This window comes from Artemia franciscana, chromosome 17 (assembly GCF_032884065.1).
Source record: "Artemia franciscana chromosome 17, ASM3288406v1, whole genome shotgun sequence".
NCBI classification, from domain to species: Eukaryota; Metazoa; Arthropoda; class Branchiopoda; order Anostraca; family Artemiidae; genus Artemia; species Artemia franciscana.
This window is the reverse complement of record NC_088879.1, coordinates 24,456,638-24,481,501: the sequence shown is the minus strand read 5'-3', so window position 1 is coordinate 24,481,501 and position 24,864 is coordinate 24,456,638. Positions and strand designations below refer to the sequence as shown.

At 35.6% G+C, this 24,864-nt stretch overlaps 1 protein-coding gene across 1 annotated transcript in view; it reads right to left on the bottom strand.

The window, feature by feature from the left end:
- LOC136038043 (structural maintenance of chromosomes protein 1A-like) overlaps positions 1-23,456 on the bottom strand; it is a 122,691-nt gene extending 99,235 nt beyond the window's left edge. The window contains exons 1-3 of the mRNA XM_065720992.1: positions 23,267-23,456; positions 12,144-12,264; positions 1,492-1,740 (exon numbers count right to left, since the gene is read on the bottom strand). Of these exons, the coding sequence (XP_065577064.1) occupies positions 1,492-1,740; positions 12,144-12,264; positions 23,267-23,378 (482 nt within the window). The 5' untranslated portion in view covers positions 23,379-23,456. The remainder of the gene's footprint in view (positions 1-1,491; positions 1,741-12,143; positions 12,265-23,266) is intronic.
- Positions 23,457-24,864: the final 1,408 nt, after the last annotated feature.

The following is a 24,864-nucleotide window of genomic DNA, read 5'->3' as shown; positions in this document are numbered from 1 at the left end:
AATAGTTATCCCCTAAATTATGAATATTCAGTGAATTTGTTGGGAATTGTTTTCTATTCCAAATTAAGATGGCAGGATCACATTAAATCACTCAGGAGTAATAGTATCCAGAAATTGACTCTCCTAAAACGGTTTGCTATTTCCAAATGGGATTTATCACCTAAAACAATGATTGATTTTTATAAAGTTTTATATTAGAGCCAAGATTTAATATGGCATCCAGTTTTCTGCTAATAGTTCCTTACACCAATAACCAATTCTTAAAATCAGTATAACGGATCAGCCCTCTACAGAAAAAGCGTTGCATCAGAGACGACGGTATTTTGCCAGAGTACAAGCATATTATAATCAGCATTTTATATATAAGAAAATATTTAATAAACCACCCCCCATGGGTTCTGTATCTTCGTCCTGGAATCTCTAACTGTAGTTTCCAGAGTGGTCTTCTCAGGTGGTGGATTATTTTCCCTTTGTGATTTCCCCACCATGGGAGATGGCCTATGTTGAGTTACATATGGGGATGAAGAATAAATCATGTATCAATAAATCTACCAAAGAATCATGAATCAATAAATCTACCAAAGAATAAATCATGGTACTTAGCCCAAGATGTTAATATAATCTTTGAAAATTACGTGAATACCCATTTTCCCAATTATGTACATGTCTACACGGACGGTTCTGTTAAAAGATTCAAAAACTGGGGCAGCTGCCTGTATCCCGGACCTAAACTTGAGTAATTATGCCCCCCTTCCGAGTAATTCATCAGTAATTTCTGCTAAAATATTTGCAGTACGACTTGTATTAGATGCCTTAAATGATATAAAGACCCCTTCAAGGAACATTCTGTTCCTGTCAGATTCCCTTTCTTCAATCCATCTTCTTAGCCAAATAAATTATCATGCTGATGATCATGACCCGAAAGGGATACGCCAAAAGATCAGTTATTATTTTCAACTGGATATTCTATTGCGTTTCTTCATATTCCTAGCCATAAAGAAATTAAATAAAATTAAATGACAGACAATTTTGCAAATAAGGCAGCAGATATCCCTACCCCAAGAAATGTCAGGACGTTCAATTTTAGAGAGGTCTTTGGAGCCCGAACAAAATTGCTTACCAATGTTTTGTGCACCCTCCTTTCAAATATAAGGACTTTAATTGCTCTACTATAAGCAAAAAGCTGTAACTACTTTACTTAGTGCTGATCTTTTTAAATGGGGGATTCACCCCACACCCTTAAGGGACAATCTGCCAGAAATAAAAACAAGCTGAATAGCCTGGAAAACACAAAATAAATCTTTGTACCAGATATTTTGATAACCAGTAAGCATTTAGGGTACGTAGGCTTCAGGAGAATATTTAGTTTTTGAAGGCAGCAAGTCTTCATTAATTTACCCATTTTTCTTACAGAAAAAGTTTGGTATTATACAAATGTTTCCTCGTCAAGCAACAGAAAAGTGGTTTACGAAACGCAAACAATAAAATTACCCGCTGATTTCTTCAAAAAGAGCAGTTCTTTCTTTAGGACTCTTCATAGCAATCGACTCAACAGCCCCTTGAAAAACTAAAAAATTCTTTGCTTTGGCATTGATGCCTAGCTTTTCCAACTCTTGAAGGTAGACTTGACTGGTTACTGTTTCTTCATCAATCCGATGCTCAGAAGAAGAGCTAGCAATTGATCTTGTAAATCGCTTGATTGTACCATCAGCTAACTCAAATTCGGCAGTAACTGCAGCTCTAAAGAATAAAATGGAAAATGAATGAGAAAAATTAACAGAGTCAAAGAGCCAAACCTTTTTGCTGCTTTATTAATGAACTACAGTCAATAATAATAATTTATTTTTGACCCGCTACAAAAAATCAAAGCGGAGTATCAATAAAAGAAATAAAACAAACACTAAACAAAACAGAAAGAACAAGAAACTAAAGCAAACGAGTAAGGCCACTGTGAGCAGGCAGATACTTATAAGTAGGCTGGGGTATTTTGCCAGCAAGCTCCATGAGTTTCGACCCAATATCCGGGAAACTGTAAACAGATATGAGGTTCCTATTTCTGTACCATGGAGGCAGATACAATAGAAAACGGGAAGACCGAAAATAATAAGAACGAATTGAACTGATATCTTTTTTATGAAAAATAGCGTAAATACCAGAAATAAGCAACACCGAATGATCTGTAAAAGCCGAATATAATTTAGCAAGAGACTTTCTATTGTATCTACCTAGGTTAGCAACAATTTTAGAGTAACTTAATTGGATTTTCTTCTTGCAATCAGCAACGACGAGAGTCCGTAAGGATTTTAGTGTTTTACTAATATTAATTCTCAGCCACCGAAATGAAGAAACTGACGGGATAGAAAAAGATCCACAGATTAGAGGAGTAGTGATATTACTATTAAATGAAAGATATTCACACTTTGTAAGATTAAGAGAAAGTCCAATCGCATGAAGTTTAGATGCTACTGTTGAAACAGACAAAGAAAGCCCTTTTTTAGTCCTACTGATCAAAAGAATATCATCCGCATAGGCAAGATAAGAAATATCTACAGAATTAAGGATGAAAGTAGGTGGGATAGAGGAAAGAACAGATGATATACAAAGTTTGAAAATAGAGGGGGAGAGGACAGCACCTTGCCGGACCCCACGTCGTACAGGAATTTTACTTTCCGAAACCCTCATATCCGTTTTAATCCGCAAGAAGGAATTTGAATACCAATATCTAAGAAGAAAAATTATCGATATGCTGATACCGTGAATAAAAAGGGAAAAGATAGCTTGGGAATGCGTAACGGTGTCAAAGGCTTTGGAGAGATCCAAAGCACATAAATTTAACTCGAATCCCTTTTTAGTAGCCTCAGTAAGAACATTAGCCAAAATTCGATGGGCCTACTGGCAACTTACCCCAGCTGAAAACCCAATCTAATTTTCACCAAAATATGCCGGAAAATTAAATGATCGGAGGAGAAGATACTCAAAAATGTTGCTGATATCGCAAGAAACCGTTGTTGGCCTGTAAGATGCGCAATCAGTCGGAATCTTTCCTTTTTTCAGGATCGAAGTAACTGTTCCGCACAAAAACTTTCAGGCACAACCGAGGTGCATAAGCACATTTGAAACAGAAGTTGTAAATGTTGGACTATAGCTGGACAATCAACATTTAGGTGTTTTGCACTTATACGATCACAATCAATACAGCTAGACTAATGCTTCTTTATAGCTTGTGCTACCGAAACTAAATTAACTGGGAGGATCCGGTTCTGGCGGAGTGATATGGGAAGCGCAGAAATAAGAAGCCTCATAAAAGTAGCATGAACAAAGTGGTTTATAGTGTGACAATCTGGTTGTAATATTTGCATCAAGCAGCAGGACTAATTGGGCTACTTGTTGACGGAGAATCATCGATTTTATCTGAATTTACCACTTTTTTCCAATCTAAATTACTTGACGGGAATTTGCAAATTTTAGATTTTGCAGACTGTAAATACTTTTTATACTCTAATTTAGTTTCCTGTTTAAGCTGAAATACTACACCGCTACGTGGTTGTTCGCAAGAAACCCAAATACGTAGCCAAAATTTGGCTTTATTTTTCACTGATTTTAGACCCGGATACCATGACCATTCAGGCTTCCGCGTATTTAATTTAACACGTTCTTCGGGAACCGCCACCCTCTCAGCTTCCTTCATGCATGATATAATATCAAAATAATATTTGTTCAGAAAATTCTTATCATTTACAAATTTAGATCCAACCTGAAATAGCTGAGAAGGAACTTTAATCCTAGACAGAAAAGCCGTAAAGGTAGAAATATAAAGAGCCCAATTAGCCTTATTCCAATTTCGCCTGGTAAACCATCTACGATTCCCACGTCTAGTAGAACTATCTTGCGACAGAGAAATACTAAGCATGAAGGAAATTGGTCGGTGGTCTATATCGCTTTCTGTTTTATGTACAAAAACAGTCGAAACAGATAAATTGGGGGAGCAAAGAAAAAACACATTGAACTACAGTCAATTTGACGCATACAAAGGCAACAACTAAAATCAAGTTAGTGGATAAGGGACAGGGACGGGGAGTCCTTAGTTATCGTAACAAAAGCAGTTCTTTATTAGTAGACTTGGCCTGAAGATGACCCATATATTCTATAAGAGCATCAAAACCAGTCTCAATCTTTAGCCCTGTAGAACTATTACCCAAAAAACCTGACAAGAAAAGAAACATTCCATTCAAAGATAAGAGCCCAAAACCTTAGAAAAATACGTTCTTAAATCGAATGTTCATATTTTTATAATTCGGTCGGGATTTTCCTATTTTTGAAATCAGGGAACATTTTTGAAAACTTCTTCGAAAATCAGTAGCAGATCTAAATTTAATAGTCAATTACAAATTTGAATTAAAATCAAGTTGCCTTCAAGCCATTGCTAATTGGAGAAAAAGCCAAGACAGATAGTCTGAGTGAGAGGCAAAGCTGGCATAAACCTTTTTCAGATTTATGTAAAAATGATCTCATTTCGCTTGTCGATAGATAGTCTATCTTCCATCCATCTTTCCTAGAGTAAAACCAAGGTAAATAGTCACGGAATAAGGGTAAGTTAAATAGTCTATGAATTTCTTTGAGCCATTTGAAGGCAATTTGAGACCCCAAACACAAAAAAATATCATAGATTTATGACTGACCATGTCCACAGAACTTTAAAGACCATTGTGTAACTGAGATTCTTCTCATTATATGAGCTTTGCATACTTAGAAAGTCTACTGGAATCGCAATGGGCACGATCGAGATTTTCTATTGACTCATGACGGACAATGTCTACTGAACTTGTACGCAAAACAGAGGGACTGAATTTGTTTGGACTAATAGGCGAACAAGTGACCTAAGCCTAATGGCTCGCCCACTTAGAGTCTAAGCTGGACTACCGTGTTTTGGGATTGACACATGACCGACAAGTCCTAACACACAACACAATTTGCTTGAAAAAATTGTCTAATTGTTACTATGTCCTGAGTTGACGCGTCTTTAATTGCCTGTATTAGATTAACAGCTACCTCCTTCCATCTCTTTCTTTTTCATTTTTTTGTTATATTTTGGGTCCTTATTTCATCTCAAGATTTGAAAAAAATTCAAGATTTGTAAATATATGATTCAATACAAATCACGACGGGGGCCAGACTGCCTTTGCATAATACAAATAACTCAAGGTATAACAACGAGGAATTATTTTAAAACATTCGATTTTTTTTCTATGAATATTTCACCTCTATGTCTACAAGAGTTGATAAGAACTCACATCAATTAGATCAAAGCGCATTAAAACTTAAAATTAAATATGTAATTATTAAAACTAAAAAAAAATTAATAAAGGGAGCATTCCATGAAACAGAGGACGTGACTACAAAAAAATAAGTGTGTCTAATTTCCTATTTTGCTAATTTTTTAATAACTAGACATACCATATTTTCATTGTTTAATGTTGCCAGCTTTCTTTTTTCGTGATATCTTAAAAAATCAATCACATAAGATAAGCGACCATTTTCCGTGTCACCAGAAAAATATTATACATTAAATAGTATAAGTAGCTGATGCATTAGTAATGAAAATATATTATAAAAATGCTTAAAAGGGCATTGCAGCAACATATTTTCTTACAAAATATACAAACTCATTTTAAAGTAATAATATGGATTTGATTTTATAGCCATTAACAAATCATATATAGAGAGAGATGGGAAAAAAAAGTTTATTTAACAATCATAGCTCAATTGGCTAATTTGACGTTGAACTACAAAACATGTTATTGCGCATTATTATATAATGACGTAAAAAGGGAAAAAAGAGTTCTAGTAGCGGTTTGTCCGAGCACCCACAGGCACAAGTTTAGCTTTTGTCTCGTACGGTTGACTTTCGAGGCTTCTGGGGGGTAAAATGTCACGGTGAGCAGGGTTAGACAGCAGCAGGATAAGATACGGTTACCCAAACGGAGTTCCAAACTTTGGAGTTCCAGAGTTGCTAGGGCATCGAGGTAGGAAGTCTCTATTACTCAGAATGATCCTGGTTATCCGTTTTTGGACTGACACCAGTTTCTGCATCAGATAGGCGGTTCTTAATACTGACAGGCCCCAGACAGGACAGGCGTATTCAAGTATGGGGCGTACGTAGCACAGGTATGCCCGAAGAAGACTGTGGGCGTTGCACCCGAAGTGACGCATTTTTGAAAGGATTTGCAGAGATGCGTTAGCTTTACAGGTCACACTATTAATATGGGTAGTAAAAGAGCAATCATGTGAGAAAATCACACCTAGTATTTTCATCTCACTCACAACAGGGAAAAAACTTCAGGAGGAACGAAATCTCTCTTTAGCGGGTATCGGAGTACTGTGAACTTAGTAGATCAAAAGTGATTCCAGGGAATTGCTTGGTAGGAGTAAGAGCGACAAAGAAGATAGAAAATAGGCAAGTAAAAGCGACAAATCGTCGACAAATTTGTATTTGTCGTTATGTTCAACCAGCAAGTAGTTGATGATGGCAAGAAACTTTATTCCTGTCAATTTCGTCCCTTGCGGGGCACCGCAATTTATTTTACTCCACTATGAGTCACAGTCCTCTTCGCGTAAAGCAAATACTTTTTGCGGTTTTTCAAACAGAAAATCGAGCACAATGGCTAGCATTTGGCGTTTAGTACCCATTCGTTTCAAGTTTTGAGAGGCCACTAGGTGTGATAAGAGATCAAAAGCTTTGCGAAAGTCAATGGCTGCTAGGTCGACAAAACAGCCTTGCTTTTCAAGCCACTTCAGGATCTGATCGTACATTCTGACTAAGTACATAGACGTCCCCCATTTTGGGAGTCCGTCATATTGGTATTTGTCGATAGTCTCACTAACTTGCTCTAGTAGCCGCCACAAGATAAACGGTTCTTTCACTTGTGCTAGGCATGGCGTTAGGGAGATTGGTCTTAAATCATCAAACGACTTGGGCGATTTCACTTTTGGAATTGCACGGATGTGGGTCATTTTCCACGATCTAGAGAAGGTCCCGGATGCAAAGAACTGGTTTATAAGAACCGAGAGTGGCAGGACTAGGAACAAAGCAAATCCACGCATCAGCTTTGCAGGGATTTCACCTGGGAAAGGAGAAACGTTTGTCTTTTCTTTCCTGATTACATTATACACCTTAAATTCACTGAGTGCTATTGTGCCTTCATTGGGGCAATCATCAAGAAGCGAGGCTTTCTCCTGGGAGGTAACGGCTGGAAAAGTGGTACAAATGGAGGTGAGAAATGCATTAATGTCACTGGATCCCATTGTTCGCATATTATCGTCACATATCTTGACAGTGGTTTTCGAAACATTTCCACTCATCGCTTTGACCGAGCGGTGCCACTTTTCAGGTTCAGTGTTACTGAACAGTGATACTGAAGTGGTAATGTACCGTACGAGACTTCAAACTTGAAAAAGTTCCATTGCACAAGAACTATAGACATAATTAACTTGTTATTTCATATTTTCTAAATTTATCCTATCTATATTCAATCGCTCAAGACTCATTACAGTAGCTTTAATTGGTCAAAAAAAAATATTAAAAATTTAAAGTTTTCCCGAACGAGACTATCGGGTCTTGAATGGGACATCTCGTACAGGACATTTCTTTAATTTCAGACAATAACTCAACAATGGAGCCACAAAAAGAAGAAGTCACGTGGAGAAAATTGTAAGGAATACAGAAAAGGCCTTAAAGAGAAAAATCCAGACTATTTGGCAAAAGAACGAAAGCGTGTAGCTGAATACAGAGCAAAGAAAAAAGAAACACTTACTAATGAAGATAAACAAAACTTACGTAAGAAAGAAGCAGAACGGAAAAGAAAATACAGACAATCGAAAACAGAAAATACTTCTACTGATGTTTCAGCTACACCAAATACAAACTTCCAAAGTTCTTATCAAAGAACACAATCATTTGGAAAAGCATTAGCTCGTATCTCAAGGAATTTACCTGTTTCCCCAAGAAAAAAGAAAGCTGTTGTTCATGGTTTAGCTAAAAGAGCAGGTATAGAGTTGCAGGAACAAAAGGAACACAACTTGTCTGGTACAAGTAGAAATTACCCCAAGAAATAATTCAAGCTGCAGAAGAGTTCTTTATTAGACATGGTATATGCTAGACATATGACAAAAAAAATATGAAATTCAAAGTGCACTATGGAGTAGGACAAGTGAACTCTGTTCACAGCTACTGCAACCTAAAATGGAGAGTGTAAGACTTATTTGACATGCTCAGATACAAAGAAAAAATCTAAGGACACAGTTGCTGCATTCATTGATCACCTTTACAGTAACTACTTGACGAAGGAAGGTATGCCTGGTATTAAGTGTGAAATTATTTGGACCAATGGCCCTTCTTCGGAATTCAAAAATAAATCCATAGTCCAATTTCTTAAAAAGCTATCAGATAAACCATAAAGTCTCATTTTGCCGGTAATATTTTGCCACATGTTATGGTTAGGGAGCAGTCGATGGGATCGGAGGTAATGCTAAATTACTTGTTAGGAGATCTGCAATGAGCAAGGGTTCTAATGCTACGGTTGTGCAATCATCTAATGATTTGGCATGTGCTGCTAATGGATTGATGAATAAAATAACTGTCTGGCATATTTCAAAGGAACATATTGATTAACATAGAGACAGTAATGACTTAAGGAGAGATAAGGCACAAGTGAATGGCATTCTGAAAATGCATGTTGCACAATGGTCTTATAATGGGGTGCATTTATATGAGAATGCCAAGAAGTCTAAGCCTTTCTAATCAATGCAGCAGCTAGATAATACAATCAGCATGGATACACCAAAGTCTGCTGAAGTCAATGGCAGTCTAGCCGTTGGAGAATGGCGTCTTATCAAGCATAATGATGAGGAATTTCTTGGGGAAGTTATTAGCAAGATTGGAGATGAATATGAAGCATAATTCTTATATAGAGCGGGAAAGAAAAACTTTCAAGTGACCAACTCTAGCAGATAAGCTTCTTTATAATGGATATGAAGTTACAAAGAAACTAGAAGGTCTTCCTGATGCTGTACAAATTGGATCTCATCTTCTGCGAAAATTTCCGGACTTTAAATAACCTGAAATGAAATCCAATTCCTTCATGTTTTAACAATTTTTACTATTACATTTCTAATAGATTTATCTATGTACATTATCAAGTAACATTCATTCAATCTGGTTCATTCAATTTTACATTGCTTACCTATTTGCTTACCTCCTGATGTTGTACAGATGGGCTCTTGTCTTCTGTAGAAATTTTCTTACTATGAATAAACTGTTTTATTACTTTGTGTACAAGACTCCACAACATATTTTGAGTAATATTATATATATATATATATATATATATATATATATATATATATATATATATATATATATATATATATATATATATATATATATATATATATATATATATATATATATATATATATGTATATACATATATATATATATATATATATATATATATATATATATATATATCATGAAAAGAGAAATCCCCAATGCAACAGCACAAACACAAAAAAAAGAAAAGAAGAGAGACAGAAGGAGAAAAGGGACTGTTTTCCTAAATTAGTGATTAATATAGACCAGCACTTGAATGAGGCCTTAACCCTACTCATCCATACAATCACATAGGTCAAACAGCATAGCCATACACAATCAACCATAATAATCCATGGACAGGCAGTCATGTCGTCAATAAGTATAAGTCGTCATTTACCAAACAATAGAAAAAATAATAAAGACAAATAATTCAGAGGCAACAACCCAACCCAAGGGCTCATCAGGAGAATACACTGGCCTATATAGGGTTTCGCCACTTTAAATTCTCTACCCAGCCAAGTGTTGTGGCTACCACAGAATATCCATGGCATCCCCGTGTCAGGTATCACCCCCAGAATACATACCTATGAAAGAAAAAAAAAAACAGCAAATGTAAAACAACCAAGTAACACCAAAACAAGCTTATCCAGTTAATATATCCCTCTTTTTAGCAACAATAGGTAAACTAAATATAATAAATTTTACCAAATCACAAATATTAACACATTGCAAAAAACCTGAATGAACTAAACAATTATAGAATTCATCTTTACAATGTGACTAATTTCTAAAAAAAAATATATACATATATATATATATATATATATATATATATATATATATATATATATATATATATATATATATATAGCCAACAATGAAAAAGTTAGGCCAACAAAGTGATTTGTTAGGTTATTCATAGTAAGAAAATTTCTACAGAAGACAAGAGCCCATCTGTACAACATCAGGAGGTAAGCAAATAGGTAAGCAATGTAAAATTGAATGAACCAGATTGAATGAATGTTACTTGACAATGTACATAGATAAATCTATTAGAAATGTAATAGTAAAAATTGTTAAAACATGAAGGAATTGGATTTCATTTCAGGTTGTACTTGAATATAGTGAAGGTATTTCCAAATATCACAACAAACTCAATTTCAGCTTTCATTGTTGGCTTTCATAGCCAACTGACATTTTTCACACATTTTGGATTTGAAATAAAGTACTGTAACCACTTTTTCTTTGCACGGATTTCCTATGGTATTCGGCTTCTCCTATGGTAAGCCTCCTAGTGGGGATGTGCTTTACAAGCTTATGTAGCAGATCCTTAACTGTTAGCTGACACTGGCTAAAATCATCAAAATGAGCAAAACATCCGCTGAAGAATGGGTAAATAGTAATTATCATATCAGAACATTCCTCCCAAGTTCCTGAAGTCCTTTTTGGAATGCATTATGGACTGTATGGATGTTGTAGGTACCCATATTTAAAAGAACTGTTGTGTCTTTGTTTTCCAAGTCAAAAATTGACCGAACTATCTTATTGACAGTTGGACCATCACTTGTAAGCATCAACAGTCTTTCAAGTGGAAGTCCTTCATCTTCTACACACTGGAGGAGTGTCTTGCTCAGATCCTCACAAGTAGCATGTCCTAGATAATATGTTCTAGGATGCAAATTGATAACCAGTTTTTGCTCCTTCAACCAGTACAAGAGCCTTATTTGGAGCTCCTTCACCCCAGCACTGTATGTGGTCTCATCATATGCCAGTACAAAGTTAGACATCTGGATGTCTTCAACCAAAATTTCCCTAAAATAAGGATAAATAGTCTTTGCCAACAAGTATGTCATTTTTTTGGCATTTAATGAGAAGCCTTCCAGGCTTCTATGTTCCTCCACTGGGAACATAGTTCAAAAGACATCAGCAATGTTATTGCACAGATATGCAGCAAAAAAGGGGCTATGGTCTTCAAGACCCATATTATTTCTACCTTCAAATCTGCATCTCTTATGCAGAACATTTCAAGCTTCAACTCTTGTAGAGCATTTCCAGCATGTAACTTGTTTTTGGTTGAATTTTATCCAGTGAGTCTGAGCTGACATAGGCTTAATATTTTTTTTTTTATTTATTTGTTTCAGATCCTTAAAATTAATCATGGAGAAAATGTCATCCAGCATACATGAATTGTACACTGTATGGGAACGTTTTAGTGGAAGAATTAATATTTAGATCTGATTATATTAATTGGCCACCTCGTTTTCCTGATCACATTGGCCCCGACTTTTTCTTAGGAAGATATCTAAAGGAGAACATTTTTGTTAATAAGACCTAATGTTTAATATAGCTAAACATCACTAGATAAATAAGAGAAATGAGGATGTAACAGGATACCTTCTATTTCCTGCTCCACAATTTGAGCTCTTTTGATTACCTCTGGAGTAGCCTTTTCCAAAGTTTCCGGCCTTGTTTCTCTTATTTCTCTAATGATATTTCTCTTTAGCCCCAATATTTAATACAGCTAAAGGGACATCTCACTAGAAAAATAAGGGAAGAAACTTTGGAAAAGGTTATGGCAGAGTTAATCAAAAGAGCTCAAATCTGAGAAGCAAAAAATGGAAGGCATATGCAAGATGTTATTTTCCGCATTTAACCATATATGCTTCTCAATCTTAATAAGGTAAATGTGTCAGAGAGGATAAATTTCATTGCCTTTATTTATGATACTATAATGTCATGCACGTAACAGTTAAAATAAAAAAAAATTATTTACCTGTTTGACACAGGCCTGTTTATCGAAGCTCCATGGATCAAATCACCTAACCGTTTTACTCGAAGACTAGAAGTTTTTTCTCCCATAACAAAACTGATAGCATCCATGAAATTTGATTTGCCTATAAAAGGAAATAGAGTTATGCTAAGTACCTAAGAGTTACATATCATAGATACGTATCTTGATATGTAATCAAGATTACATATCTCGAGAAGGCATGATAAGATGGAATTCTAAAAAATAATACTAAACTGAAGGGTCATATAAAACATTCATTATATGGATAGGTATGATAGGTCTAATTACGAACCATCTTTATTGGTTCATTATTGGTTACAGCTTTGCTCTTTATTTCCACAAGAAAAACACTTTTTAAAGAAATCAATAAAAAACAGCCAACTACTGTTGACCATTTGGACAAAATTCATAAGCTTTGTCCAATATTTTTTTTTCTATCTGTGTATTCTACCATCTTTGGAAGAGCCTTAAAATGTTTTAAAGTCTATAACAAAGCCTCAAACCTGAACTCTAAACTAGTGTAAAAACTAATGTAGACTTTTCCCAACTTATAAAATTCCAAAGTTTTATGAAGAAAGTTTGATCACCCATGACTCTTACAGAGTAACATTGCAAAGAATAACAACATACAGTACTTTAATTAATTCAAGGTTTGGATAATGGTCATTCAGTCAAAGCTTGACAAAAAAAAGAAAGGGGGACTAACACTTTTGGACATCAGTGTTGAAAAATATGTCTCCCTAAAACAACTTACAAAATTGTTGAATAGCAAATAAGAAAAAAAAAACAACTACTCACGAATATCAATAAGAAAAATCAGTAAAATAAAATGAGTTTATAAAATGAGCAAGACTGAATAATTTTTCAATTTCTTAAATTTTCCAAACTACCAAGAGGCACTCAAGAGCACAGGCAGATGAACTACGCAAGCCCAGTTACTACCTTATGATCATCATTGCCCTCTAAAAGCCTGTGGGGTTACAGAAAAGAAGGCAGGAAGTCTTATTTTATCTTTAATTAATTTATTTACTCATAGATAAAAAGAACTTTGATGAAAGAACAACTTTGATTAAGGTACAAGGAACAAACAAACTTAGTACAGCAGAACTTTTGAATGTTCACAAACAGGAATAAACCATACAATTGGCGTCTACGAGTAAGTGTAACCGTAACAAATCACTGGTAGAATTGCACTTAACATAATTAGCGTCATCATTTTGAAAGGCGATCAATCAATTCTGGTTTCCTCTTCAAAACAAGTACTTCCATAGATACAGCATCATTTGCCTTTGAGACGGGCTTTTAGTGCAGCTTCCAGCATACTTTGAGCCAGATCAATGGTTAAAAAGTCCTTCTTTTCAAATGCTTTCTTCCGACATTCTCCTGCTTCTTTTACAAGAGTATCAACAATTTCTTTCTTCTCTTTAGCCATCTCTTATTTTTAATAAAATGTCTGACTCTAGCTCTGTTATTTTCTGCTTCCCCTGGACCAGGTCCTGGACTGCCAATTCACCATCTTCCTTTTCAGCTTCAAGCTTTTCTTTTTCCAATTCATCCTTTTCTTGTCCAATAATGTAAAGTTCATAGCTAGCTCTAGCTGATCTGGTCAAACAGCAGCTTGTTTCTGATTGGCATAAGCTTGAGTTTATTCTCATAGTTGCACAGAGCATCAGCAACAAAAGCTTTAGCGTTTAGGGTCTGCTCCTCTGTATGGGCTTCATAAGCTGATCTGAACAAGAAAACCCTTGCTCCAGATCAGCACTTATACGGCAGAGTAAAAGAGCTGCTCTAACTACTCAACACAAGGCCTGATATTTTTATCACCACTGGTGACTTCAGATCTAGGATCTTGTGCCAATAGCTATTGATTTGTCTAATGTTTGTGGGTGGTGACAGAGGGCCCACTGTAGTAATAACCCTTCTCCCAGAACTTTTCCTATGTTTTTCTAAAATGAAAGTTCTTTTGCAATGTAGAGAGCATAACTGCAACCCAAAGGCTGGGAATTGAGCTTAGAAAGGCTGAAGCAGCTAGGGATTTCTCAATAAATACTGTACAGCAGCTTTGACGACCTTCCTAACTCCTAGGAAAAAAAAGTTTCCTATCTTTCCAAGTCACTTTTGAAGAAGCAAGAGGTGCCAGGATCCACTCATCACACAAAAATTGCTTTAGATGTACTTCTACAGCACTGTCTACACTTTCAAATTCCACTGCAAGGTGATAGTTGACATCATTGGCATGTACAATCTGTCTGAGAAGAACAGTGCATAAGCAACTCAACTCAAAATTCAGCACATAAATTGGCTCTTGTTTTTAACACCTTGTTATTGAAACACCAGTGAATATAGTGAAGGTATTTCCAAATATCACAACAAACTCAATTTCAGCTTTCATTGTTGGCTTTCTTAGCCAACTGACAACTTTCACACATTTTGGATTTGAAATAAAGTACTGTAACCACTTTTTCTTTGCACGGATTTCCTATGGTATTCGGCTTCTCCTATGGTAAGCCTCCTAGTGGGGATGTGCTTTACAAGCTTATGTAGCAGATCCTTAACTTTTAGCTGACACTGGCTAAAATCATCAAAATGAGCAGAACATCCGCTGAAGAATGGGTAAATAGTAATTATCATATCAGAACATTCCTCCCAAGTTCCTGAAGTCCTTTTTGGAATGCATTATGCACTGTATGGATGTTGTAGGTACCCATATTTAAAAGAACTGTTGTGTCTGTGTTTTCCAAGTCAAAAATTGACCGAACTATCTTATTGACAGTTGGACCATCACTTGTAAGCATCAACAGTCTTTCAAGTGGAAGTCCTTCATCTTCTACACAATGGAGGAGTGTCTTGCTCAGATCCTCACAAGTAGCATGTCCTAGATAATATGTTCTAGGATGCAAATTGATAACCAGTTTTTGCTCCTTCAACCAGTACAAGAGCCTTATTTGGAGCTCCTTCATTCCAGCACTGTATGTGGTCTCATCATATGCCAGTACAAAGTTAGACATCTGGATGTCTTCAACCAAAATTTCCCTAAAATAAGGATAAATTGTCTTTGCCAACAAGTATGTCATTTTTTTGGCATTTAACGAGAAGCCTTCCAGGCTTCTATGTTCCTCCACTGGGAACATAGTTCAAAAGACATCAGCAATGCTATTGCACAGATATGCAGCAAAAAAGGGGCTATGGTCTTCAAGGCCCATATTATTTCTACCTTCAAATCTGCATCTCTTATGCAGAACATTTCAAGCTTCAACTTTTGTAGAGCATTTCCAGCATGTAACTTGTTTTTGGTTGAATTTTATCCAGTGAGTCTGAGCTGACATTGGTTCAGCACAGTAGATTTGTTCAGCTTGTTTTTCCTTTTTGGTGTTATGTATAAGAACTTGAAATCCTTTTTGGATCTTTTTGCATATTTTCCAGTAAAATGAACTGTTAACATCACTACTTTTGGCACACCACTCATGCACTATGTGTCCAGTCCCATCTTCCCTACGAAATCAGTTATCTGAAAATTTTGCCATACCCATCACTCAAAGTGATCTTTATGCAACTCATATCTTTATGCACACAAGAATAAACTCATAAAGCTAATAAAAGACACTTATTCCTTCTTACATTTTGATGTCCCCTAAACTTATGGGTCTTAATTTTTTACCTTCTACAGGCAATAGCCAAACACAGTAGAAAAGCAAATACTGGGACCACAACTTTAGAATCTGTGCCAAAATGTCCATCTTCTAAGCAGCCGAATTGGGTGGATGCTTAATGAATTGAAGTCTATGAGCAGCTGTGGGAGGATTACCAATCAAGATTGAACTTAACTTTTCAAGGTATTTGAATGTCCAACCTTCTGTTAGGTCACTAAATTGTAGGGAAAAAACCTTAAATATGAGCAGAAAAAAGTGACTTTAGTGACAAATTCAGTGAACAAGAGCTAAGAGCTCATATGGCACTTGCAACAAGGACAGAAGAGCCAAGAGCTCATATGGCATGAACTCTAGCAAAATTCAAGGAATCAATAGATTGATTTAAAATGTAAATCAGAGGCTTAATACCAGTCGGGATTTAAAATAAGAGCTCTGAGACACAAGGTCCTTCTGAATATCAAAATTCATTAAGATCTGATTGCCCACTCATAGGTTAAAAATACCTCATTTTCCTCTCCCTTTAGCCCCCCCCCCCAGATGGTCAGATTGGGGAGAACAACTTTATCAAGTCAATTTATACAGGTCCCTGAAACACCCACCAATTTTCATTGTCCTAGCATCTCCAGAAGCACTGAAATCGCCAGAGCACTGACTCCCCCCTAACTCCCCTAAAGAGAGTGGATCCAGTCCAGTTATGTCAATCATGTATCAACAACATTTGTTTATTCTACCACCAAGTTTCATCCCAATCTCTCCACTCTAAGCGTTTTCCAAGAATTCCGATTTCCCTCTCCAACTCTCCCCAATGTCACCAGATCTAGTCAAGATTTAAAATAAGAGCTTTGAGACGTGAGTTTCTTCTAAATATCAAATTTCATCAAGATCCGGTCACCTGTTCTTAAGTTAAAAATACCTCAATTTTTCTAATTTTTCCAAATTAACACCCCCTCCCCAACTCCCCCAAAAAGAGTGGATTCAGTCTGGTTATGTCAATCACGTATCTAGGACTTGCGCTAATTCTTCCCACTAAGTTTCATCCCGATCTCTCCACTCGAAGCATTTTCCAAGATTTCCTGCTCCTCCCTCCAACTCCCCCAATATCCCCGAATACAGTCAAGAATTAAAATAAGAGCTCTGAGACACGAGGTCCTTCTAAATATCTAATTTCATTAAGATCCAATCACCCATTTGAAAGTAATTTTTTCAATTTTTCCTCTCCCTCCAGCCCCCCAGATGGTCAAATTGGGGTAACAACTTTTATCAAGTCAATTTGTGCAGGTCCCTGACACGCCTACCAATTTTCATTGTCCTAGCACGTCCAGAAGCACTGAACTTGTTAAAGCACAGGAAATCCCCCCAACTCCCCCAAAGAGAGTGGATCCGCTCCAAATATGTCAATCCTGTATCTAGAACGTGTGCTCATTCTTCCCATCAAGTTGCATCTCAATCTCTCCACCTTAAGAGTTTTCCAAGATTTCTAGTTTCCAAGTTATCTGTTTCACCCCTCCAACTCCCTATGTCCTCAGATCTGATTCGAATTGAAAATGGACCATCTGAGACATAAGATCTTTCTATATATCAAGTTTCATTCCAATCCAATCACCCATTCATAAGATAAAGATACCTCAATTTTCATATTTTCCAAGATTTCTGGTTGCCCCCTGATGTCACCAGATCTAGTCGGGATTTAAAATAAGAACTCTGGGGCACAAGATACTTCTAAATATTAAATTTCATTAAGATCCAATCACCCATTTGTAAGTTAAAAATACCTCATTTTTTCTAATTTTTCCAAATTAACCATCCCTCCACTCGCCCCCCCCCCAGATGGTCAAACCGGGGAAACGATTATTTCTAATTTAATCTGGTGTGGTCCCTGATATGCCTGCCAAATTTCATTGTCCTAGCTTATCTGGAAATACCTAAACTAGCAAAACCAGGACTGACAGACAGACCAACAAAATTTGCAATCACTATATGTCACTCGGTAAATACCAAGTGCCATAAAAAGTGAAACAACCTGAAAAGAAAAAAGTAAAAATAGAGACTGCTGCTAGTCCCTGAAAAGGGCATATGTTGTTAAAACGTGTTGAAACCTATCCTTCAACATAGAAATAGCAAGCCAAACTATGGATTCTTATAGAAAAAAAATTTAATATTATTCTTTTTCCATGAAAAAAACTATGTCAATAAAAAACAAATCAAAATTAATTTAAAAACTTTTTCTACAAAATAAGTTTTCCAGAGAAAAGTAAAGAGCTACATTAAACCAAAAATGAGCAGAAATAAATAAGCAGATACAAGCAGAAATTAACATGAGCAGAACTGACACAACCCATACCTTCTGAAGACCAGAACATAATTTTCAATGTGTAGAGCAGGGGTAAATTGGTTGTTCTTTAGTTCTTTTCAATGATTAAATACAAAAAACAAGTTTTTTTAACTGAAAGTAAGGAGCGACATTAAAACTTAAAACGACCAGAAATTACTTCGTATATGAAAGAGGCTGCTTCCTCATCAACGCCTCGCTCTTTACGCTAAAGTTTGACTCTTTCTCTCAATTCTTCTTTTTAAAACAGTAAAAAGCTTTAGCGTAAAGAGCGGGGCGTTGATGAGGAAGCAGCCTCTTTCATATACGAAGTAATTTCTGGTCGTTTTAAGTTTTAATGTCGCTCCTTACTTTCAGTTAAAAAAACTTGTTTTTTGTATTTAATTTCTGGACGTTTTTGAATTAATGCATGTTTTGATTTTGGCTCTCCGCAGAGGAATAATTAAAACAAAATTTGCATTTTTTTTGGCTAAATGGCTTTCTCATAATTTTGAGAAAAAAAGAGCGGGGGAGGAAGCCTAGTTGCCCTCCAATTTTTTGGTTAATTAAAAAGGCAACTAGAATTTTTAATTTTTTACGAATATTTTTATTAGTAAAAGATTTACGTAGCTTATAAATTAGCTTATGTAAAGAACTTTTGTATTCTCATATTTTTATTACATATATGAGGGGGTTCGCCCCCTTGTCAGATCCTCGCTCTTTACACTAAAGCTTAAATTTTGTCCCAATTCATTAAGAATGACCCAGAATCACAAAAGCCGTAGAATAAATAGTTGAAATTACTAAAAATACTTTAGCGTAAAGAGCGAGGTATTAGGAGGGGGTGAGCCCCTCAAATGGGTAATAATTTCTGTTTGTTTTAAGTTTTAATGCTGCTCCTTACTTCCAGCTGAAAGAACTTTTTCATTGTTTTTTTTCAATAAAGCTAGTAAATACTGCGCTCCCTTCATGGAGATTTTCTTCCCCCATGACAAACTATCGATGGAAAGTTCCCCCAGCATATCCCCCTCTTCTCAACCCCTCCCCCAACCAAAAAAATCCTCCTGAAAACGCCTGTACACTTCCCAATAACCATTACTATATGTAAGCACTGGTCAAAGTTTGTAACTTGTTGCCCCTCCCACGGGGACTGTGGGGGAGTAAGTCGTCCCCAAAGACATAGTTATAAGGTTTTTCGACTACGTTGAATAAAATGGCTATCTCAGAATTTTGATCCGTTGACTTTGGTAAAAAAAAAAAAAAAAAACAAATAAACATGCATAGGAGCTTGAAACTTCTACAGGAGGGTTCTCTGATATGCTGAATCTGATGGTGTGATTTTCGTCAAGATTCTATGACTTCTAGGGGGCGTTTCCCCCTATTTTCTAAATAACGCAAATTTTCTCAGGCTCGTAACTTTTGATGGGTAAGACTAAACTTGATGAAACTTATATATTTAAAATCATCATTAAAATGCGATTCTTTTGATGTAGGTATTGGTATCAAAATTCCATTTTTTAGAGTTTTGGTTACTATTGAGCCGGGTCGCTCCTTACTACAGTTCGTTACCACGAACTGTTTGAAAATACAAAAAGGCATATGATCTATTTATAATCTATAAGATAGATCTATCAGATTAATATGATGGATTTATGATTTATATATATATATATATATATATATATATATATATATATATATATATATATATATATATATATATATATATATATATATATATTGTGATATATCACATCTATTATGATTGATTGATGTTGCAACAGTAGAATGTTTACTGCCCAGTGTGTCTTTGCTAGAGTAGTAACAGCAAACAAACCACTCTCAGTCAAAAAAATGTCAGGTGCATCTCAGGACTTTGACCATGTAACAAACTATAGACCCACAGGCTAAATGATATTGCCTTCTGAAATTATTTTAGTGGAAAGATTATGTAAACTGTTCATTAACACAGAATAAATATCTGTAAATAAGGTGATATACTGTAAGATAAGAGCTATTCAAACACCAATTTAACACTCAATCACAGACATTTCACAACGAAATTAATCAGTACAATTAACAATTCTATTGCTGTCTTTTGCCCTCCTGTGTAACCAGTAAAAACTACTATAACAATATCATACCTATAGTAACAGCAAACAAACCACTCTCAGTCAAAAAAATGTCAGGTGCATCTCAGGACTTCGACCATGCAACAAACTATAGACCCACAGGCTAAATGATATTGCCTTCTGAAATTATTTTAGTGGAAAGATTATGTAAACTGTTCATTAACACAGAATAAACATCTGTAAATAAGGTGATATACTGTAAGATAAGAGCTATTCAAACACCAATTTAACACTCAATCACAGACATTTCACAACAAAATTAATCAGTACAATTAACAATTCTATTGCTGTCTTTTGCCCTCCTGTGTAACCAGTAAAAACTACTATATCTGTTTCTCCCAGCCTCTTGATAATTTTATGCAGTGAAAATTACAATGTGCCATAAAAATATGTCAATATGTAATATGTAAAATACTTGAATCATACAAAATGGGTAAAAATCCAATTTTACAGGGGGTCCATGAAATTACAGTTAAATACCCAATTTACCATTTACAATACTCCTTTTAGGGGAGTCAAATGCATCTCATCTGAGGTAGTTTGAGGTGTTCAAACTACCTACCTCAAAGTCCATCATTAGATGACTTAAGATCTATTAAACATAGACCTGCAATCTCATTGTGCCTTGGACTTTCAGTTTTTGTCAATGCTTCAAAATCTTGATTATCTTAGTTACCAGGCAGCACATGTAATGTATCTATTAAAGCCTAGAACCCTAGTTTTATAAGCTTTACATCAACTTTCTCCTTGAAGAGAATCCTTAAGCAGAAGTCTCTCTTGAAGTCTTCCATCTCTTCTTACTTATCCCTTCCTTAAATTTTTCCAAACAGTTGTCTTTTCTTTGGTATATATGTTCATTTTGTTCAATAATCATGTTTTGGATCCTTTATATAATTGTTTCCTGCAGAAGTCTAGCCATTACAAGTATAAAGGTCAGATAGCCCTCAAAACATAGGGAACATAAGGAAAGCAGTAAAAACTACAGTGCATGATAACAAAAACTATTGAAGGAGCTGCAGTCTCATTTGGCATCCAGAAATCAATACATGGTGACTACATGGAAGGAACAAGGGCATTCAGAAACAGAAGAGCAATATCTCCATAGTCCACCATGGAGAACAAGCAAATTGATTTAGCAGCTGGAATTCTCACCAGCCTTTCACTGAAGAGCAGGAAAGATCAATTGCCAAGTACTATAAAAACATGTTCAAGAATGAACCCCAGTTTGATGACAGCAAAAGGCAGGAAATTGATCTACATGTTTGTACAAGACAATAACATTAGAATTCCTGCTATCTCATCTACTTATATCATTGCTAAAAGCCCTTCACTTTACTTTACCCTAGCCCTCCCCCCTAATGTGTAAAAACATAGCCCAAATTATATGTTTGCCATGTATTTTCTGTTTCTTGATTTTGTCAATGTTGCTTCTTTGCCATTAAATTGATTTGAACAAAAAAAAATTACATAATAAACTTACTTGCTCTGCTTAATCCTCATGTTGCATGGTATAAAGAGTATTGTCAGCATTCTCTACATGGGGAGGTTAGCAGCAAGGGCCTCTACATCAGCAGATTTCTATCCTGGTCAAAGAATTCCCCAAGACTGTCAATCCACCAGAACTTGGGCTTTCTCTTTTGATATTTCCAGCCACTAGTGACTGAGTTGAAGTCATAAAGAATCTGAGTTGGAGTGTCAGTAGAGTTGGAGTGTCACCTGTAGAAGATGTTTGAACCAGCAAAGCCTCTGCTGGAGAGCCTGGTGTGAAAAGAACAATTGGAAGTCATAAATTCATGGATATTCATTGTTGACAAAGTCTGTCCACCAGATGTCACTTAAATCAAAGAACATTGAAATGGTCCAGGAAAGATGTAGGCTAGATGTAGGAGGTCAAGTCTCAGCTCTGTAGATTGGGATCAAATAGACTGTGTCTCTAAGGATCTTCATTTTGGTAGCTTGTTTTATCACTGACTTCTTCTGAACGTGGATCAGAATTAGAACAATGGATAAGAAATACATGATTTGTGCTATACAGGCCTATTTGCACATTAAGTGGATGAGGGTAACAAATAGTGAAACACTTTAGGAATGATATGCTATAAATATTTTATTTTTTTAATTGTTTTCAGCATCAGTGTTTTTTTCTCAATAGCCCTAACTGTACATTGGGTAAAATTCTACTTTAGCTATCTTGGAAAGAGTTCAGGTTAGAAAAATGAAACTTTCATGGATAGGTCTACATGCTAAAATATGTCCTGGGAAGGTATTTTGGAATATCTACTTCTACTCTTTCTCCCTCTAGAAGGTCTTGAAATTTGCCTTCATGACAGGTCTATGCCTATTGAAATTTTGACAAACTAGCATTTTACCATAATTTTCAGATATCAGTTTCATTTTCTCTAGCTTTAGTTCTGAAAATGCAATTCCTGTTATTTGAATGGAATTTTAAGCCATATCAATGTTTTCTTTTCCAAAATTTAGGAAATGCATTTGCATATCTTTAAAACTTTATAAATTGGGATTGAGCAAAGGTGTGAAGCTGAAAACACTTTTGTTGTACTTTATTTAAGCTTCATTCTTACTATATTTAATCAAAGGTCAGAACCCTCTAGAGGGATACAGAGTGGAGGAAGGTACTTCAAAATACCTTCCTGGGACACTTTGGCCTATACATGCATCCCCAAAAGTTTTACTTTCCTAACCCAACCCCTTTCCAAGATAGCCAAAAGTAGCTAAAGTAGGATTTTACTGTACATTTGTAGCAACTTTTTAAAAAACACTGAATTAAGAACTTCACAATGTATTTTTTATTGCTAGTCTATCTGATTCCTGTCCTTTATTAGGATAGACTGCTATAAATCAGGCTATCTTAGCCTAAGAGGTATAATACTGCCAAGACAATGGCAGTGAGATGAGAACTTTCCAGTAAAATGTCCATAACCTTATATCATAAATTTACATTGCTGAAGACAACTCTAAGCTGACTAAAAAGGCTTCAATTTTAAGCTAACCTACCTGAGCCATTTGGTCCAATGACAGCTGTAAAGGATTTTAAAGGGCCTATCCTTTTGAAACCTTTGTAGCTTTTGAAATTATCAACTTCAATGTATTTCAAAAAATGAGGCATTTCCCTTAGCTATTCTTTAAGCCCAACTTTGAATATATATTTACAACATTTTTGCAACTTGCACATATTTTAGATGTCTCTTTCTTATACGTCCGCTACAACGCTATCTACTTTCAAAAGATAAGGTCAACATAACCTTTGTTTCTTTTTCACGGCATAGACTCCTTCTTAAGGATTAAATGAAAGAAAACAAGTTTTTTCGACTGAAAGTAAGGAGCGACATTAAAACTTAAAACGAACAGAAATTACTTTGTATATGAAAGGCTCCCTCCTCAACACCCTGCTAATTACGCTAAAGTTTGACCCTTTCTTACGACTCTACTTTTTAAAACAATAAAGAAACTTTAGCGTAGAGAGCAGGGCATTGAGGAAGGAACAGCCCCTTTCATATACAGAGTAAATACTGTTCTTTTTAATTTTTAATGTCACTCCTTACTTTCAGTTGAAAAAACTTGTTTTTTTTATTTAATTTCCGAACGTTTTTAAATTGATGTATGTTTTGAATTTGGCTCTCCGCACCTGAATAATTAAAACGAAATTTGCATATCAATTTTGTTTTGGCTAAATGACTTTCTCATAGTTTTCATTGGACTATCTTAAGAAAAAAGGGGCGGGGGAGGAGGCCTAGTTGCCCTTCAATTTTTTTGGTTACTTAAAAAGGCAGCTAGATCTTCAATTTTTTATGAACGTTTTTGTTAATAATAAATATACGTAACCTAAGAATCAACAAACGTAACGAAAATATTCGTTTATTTTTATTATTTAAATGAGAGGTATCTGCCCTTCGTCAGTATCTTGCTCTTTACACTAAAGCTTAACTTGTATCCAAGTTCTTTAAGAATGACCCCTGAATCACATATTTCGTAGAATTTGAAATGACAAAAAATGCTTTAGCATAAAGAGCGAGGTATTTAGGAGGAGATGAACCTCCTCGTATGCGTAATAATTTTTGCTCGTCTTAAGCTTTAATGCTGCTCCGTACATCCAGTTGAAAAAACTTCTTCGTATTTGTTCTTTCATTGTTTTTTTTCGTTTGAGAATGCTAGAAAATTCTCCACCCCGTTTACGGAAATCCTCTTCCCCCTTGATAAATCCTCCATGGAAAGATCATAACACGTAACCCCTTCCCCTCTAAACCCCTCCCCCAACCAGAAAAATTCCCCTGAAAACGTATGTACATTTCTCAATAACCATTATTATATGTAAACAATGGTCAAAGTTTGTAACTTGTAGCCCCTCCCCTGGGGACTGTGGGAAATTCAGCAAAAGGAAACAGTCATGTCTGATTTTAATCCTTCCGTCAAGTGTCCTAAATCATGGAACACACATCCAGATGAAATCCGTAGCAATCACTCGTTCGGTACTTTTAAAACTTAGCTTAAGAATTTTCTTACATTAAAATATAAAATGGACATTTAAAGTATTAATTATGATATTGATTAGTTTAATTTTAATTTATTTGTTATTGGAAGACTTATTATCAATA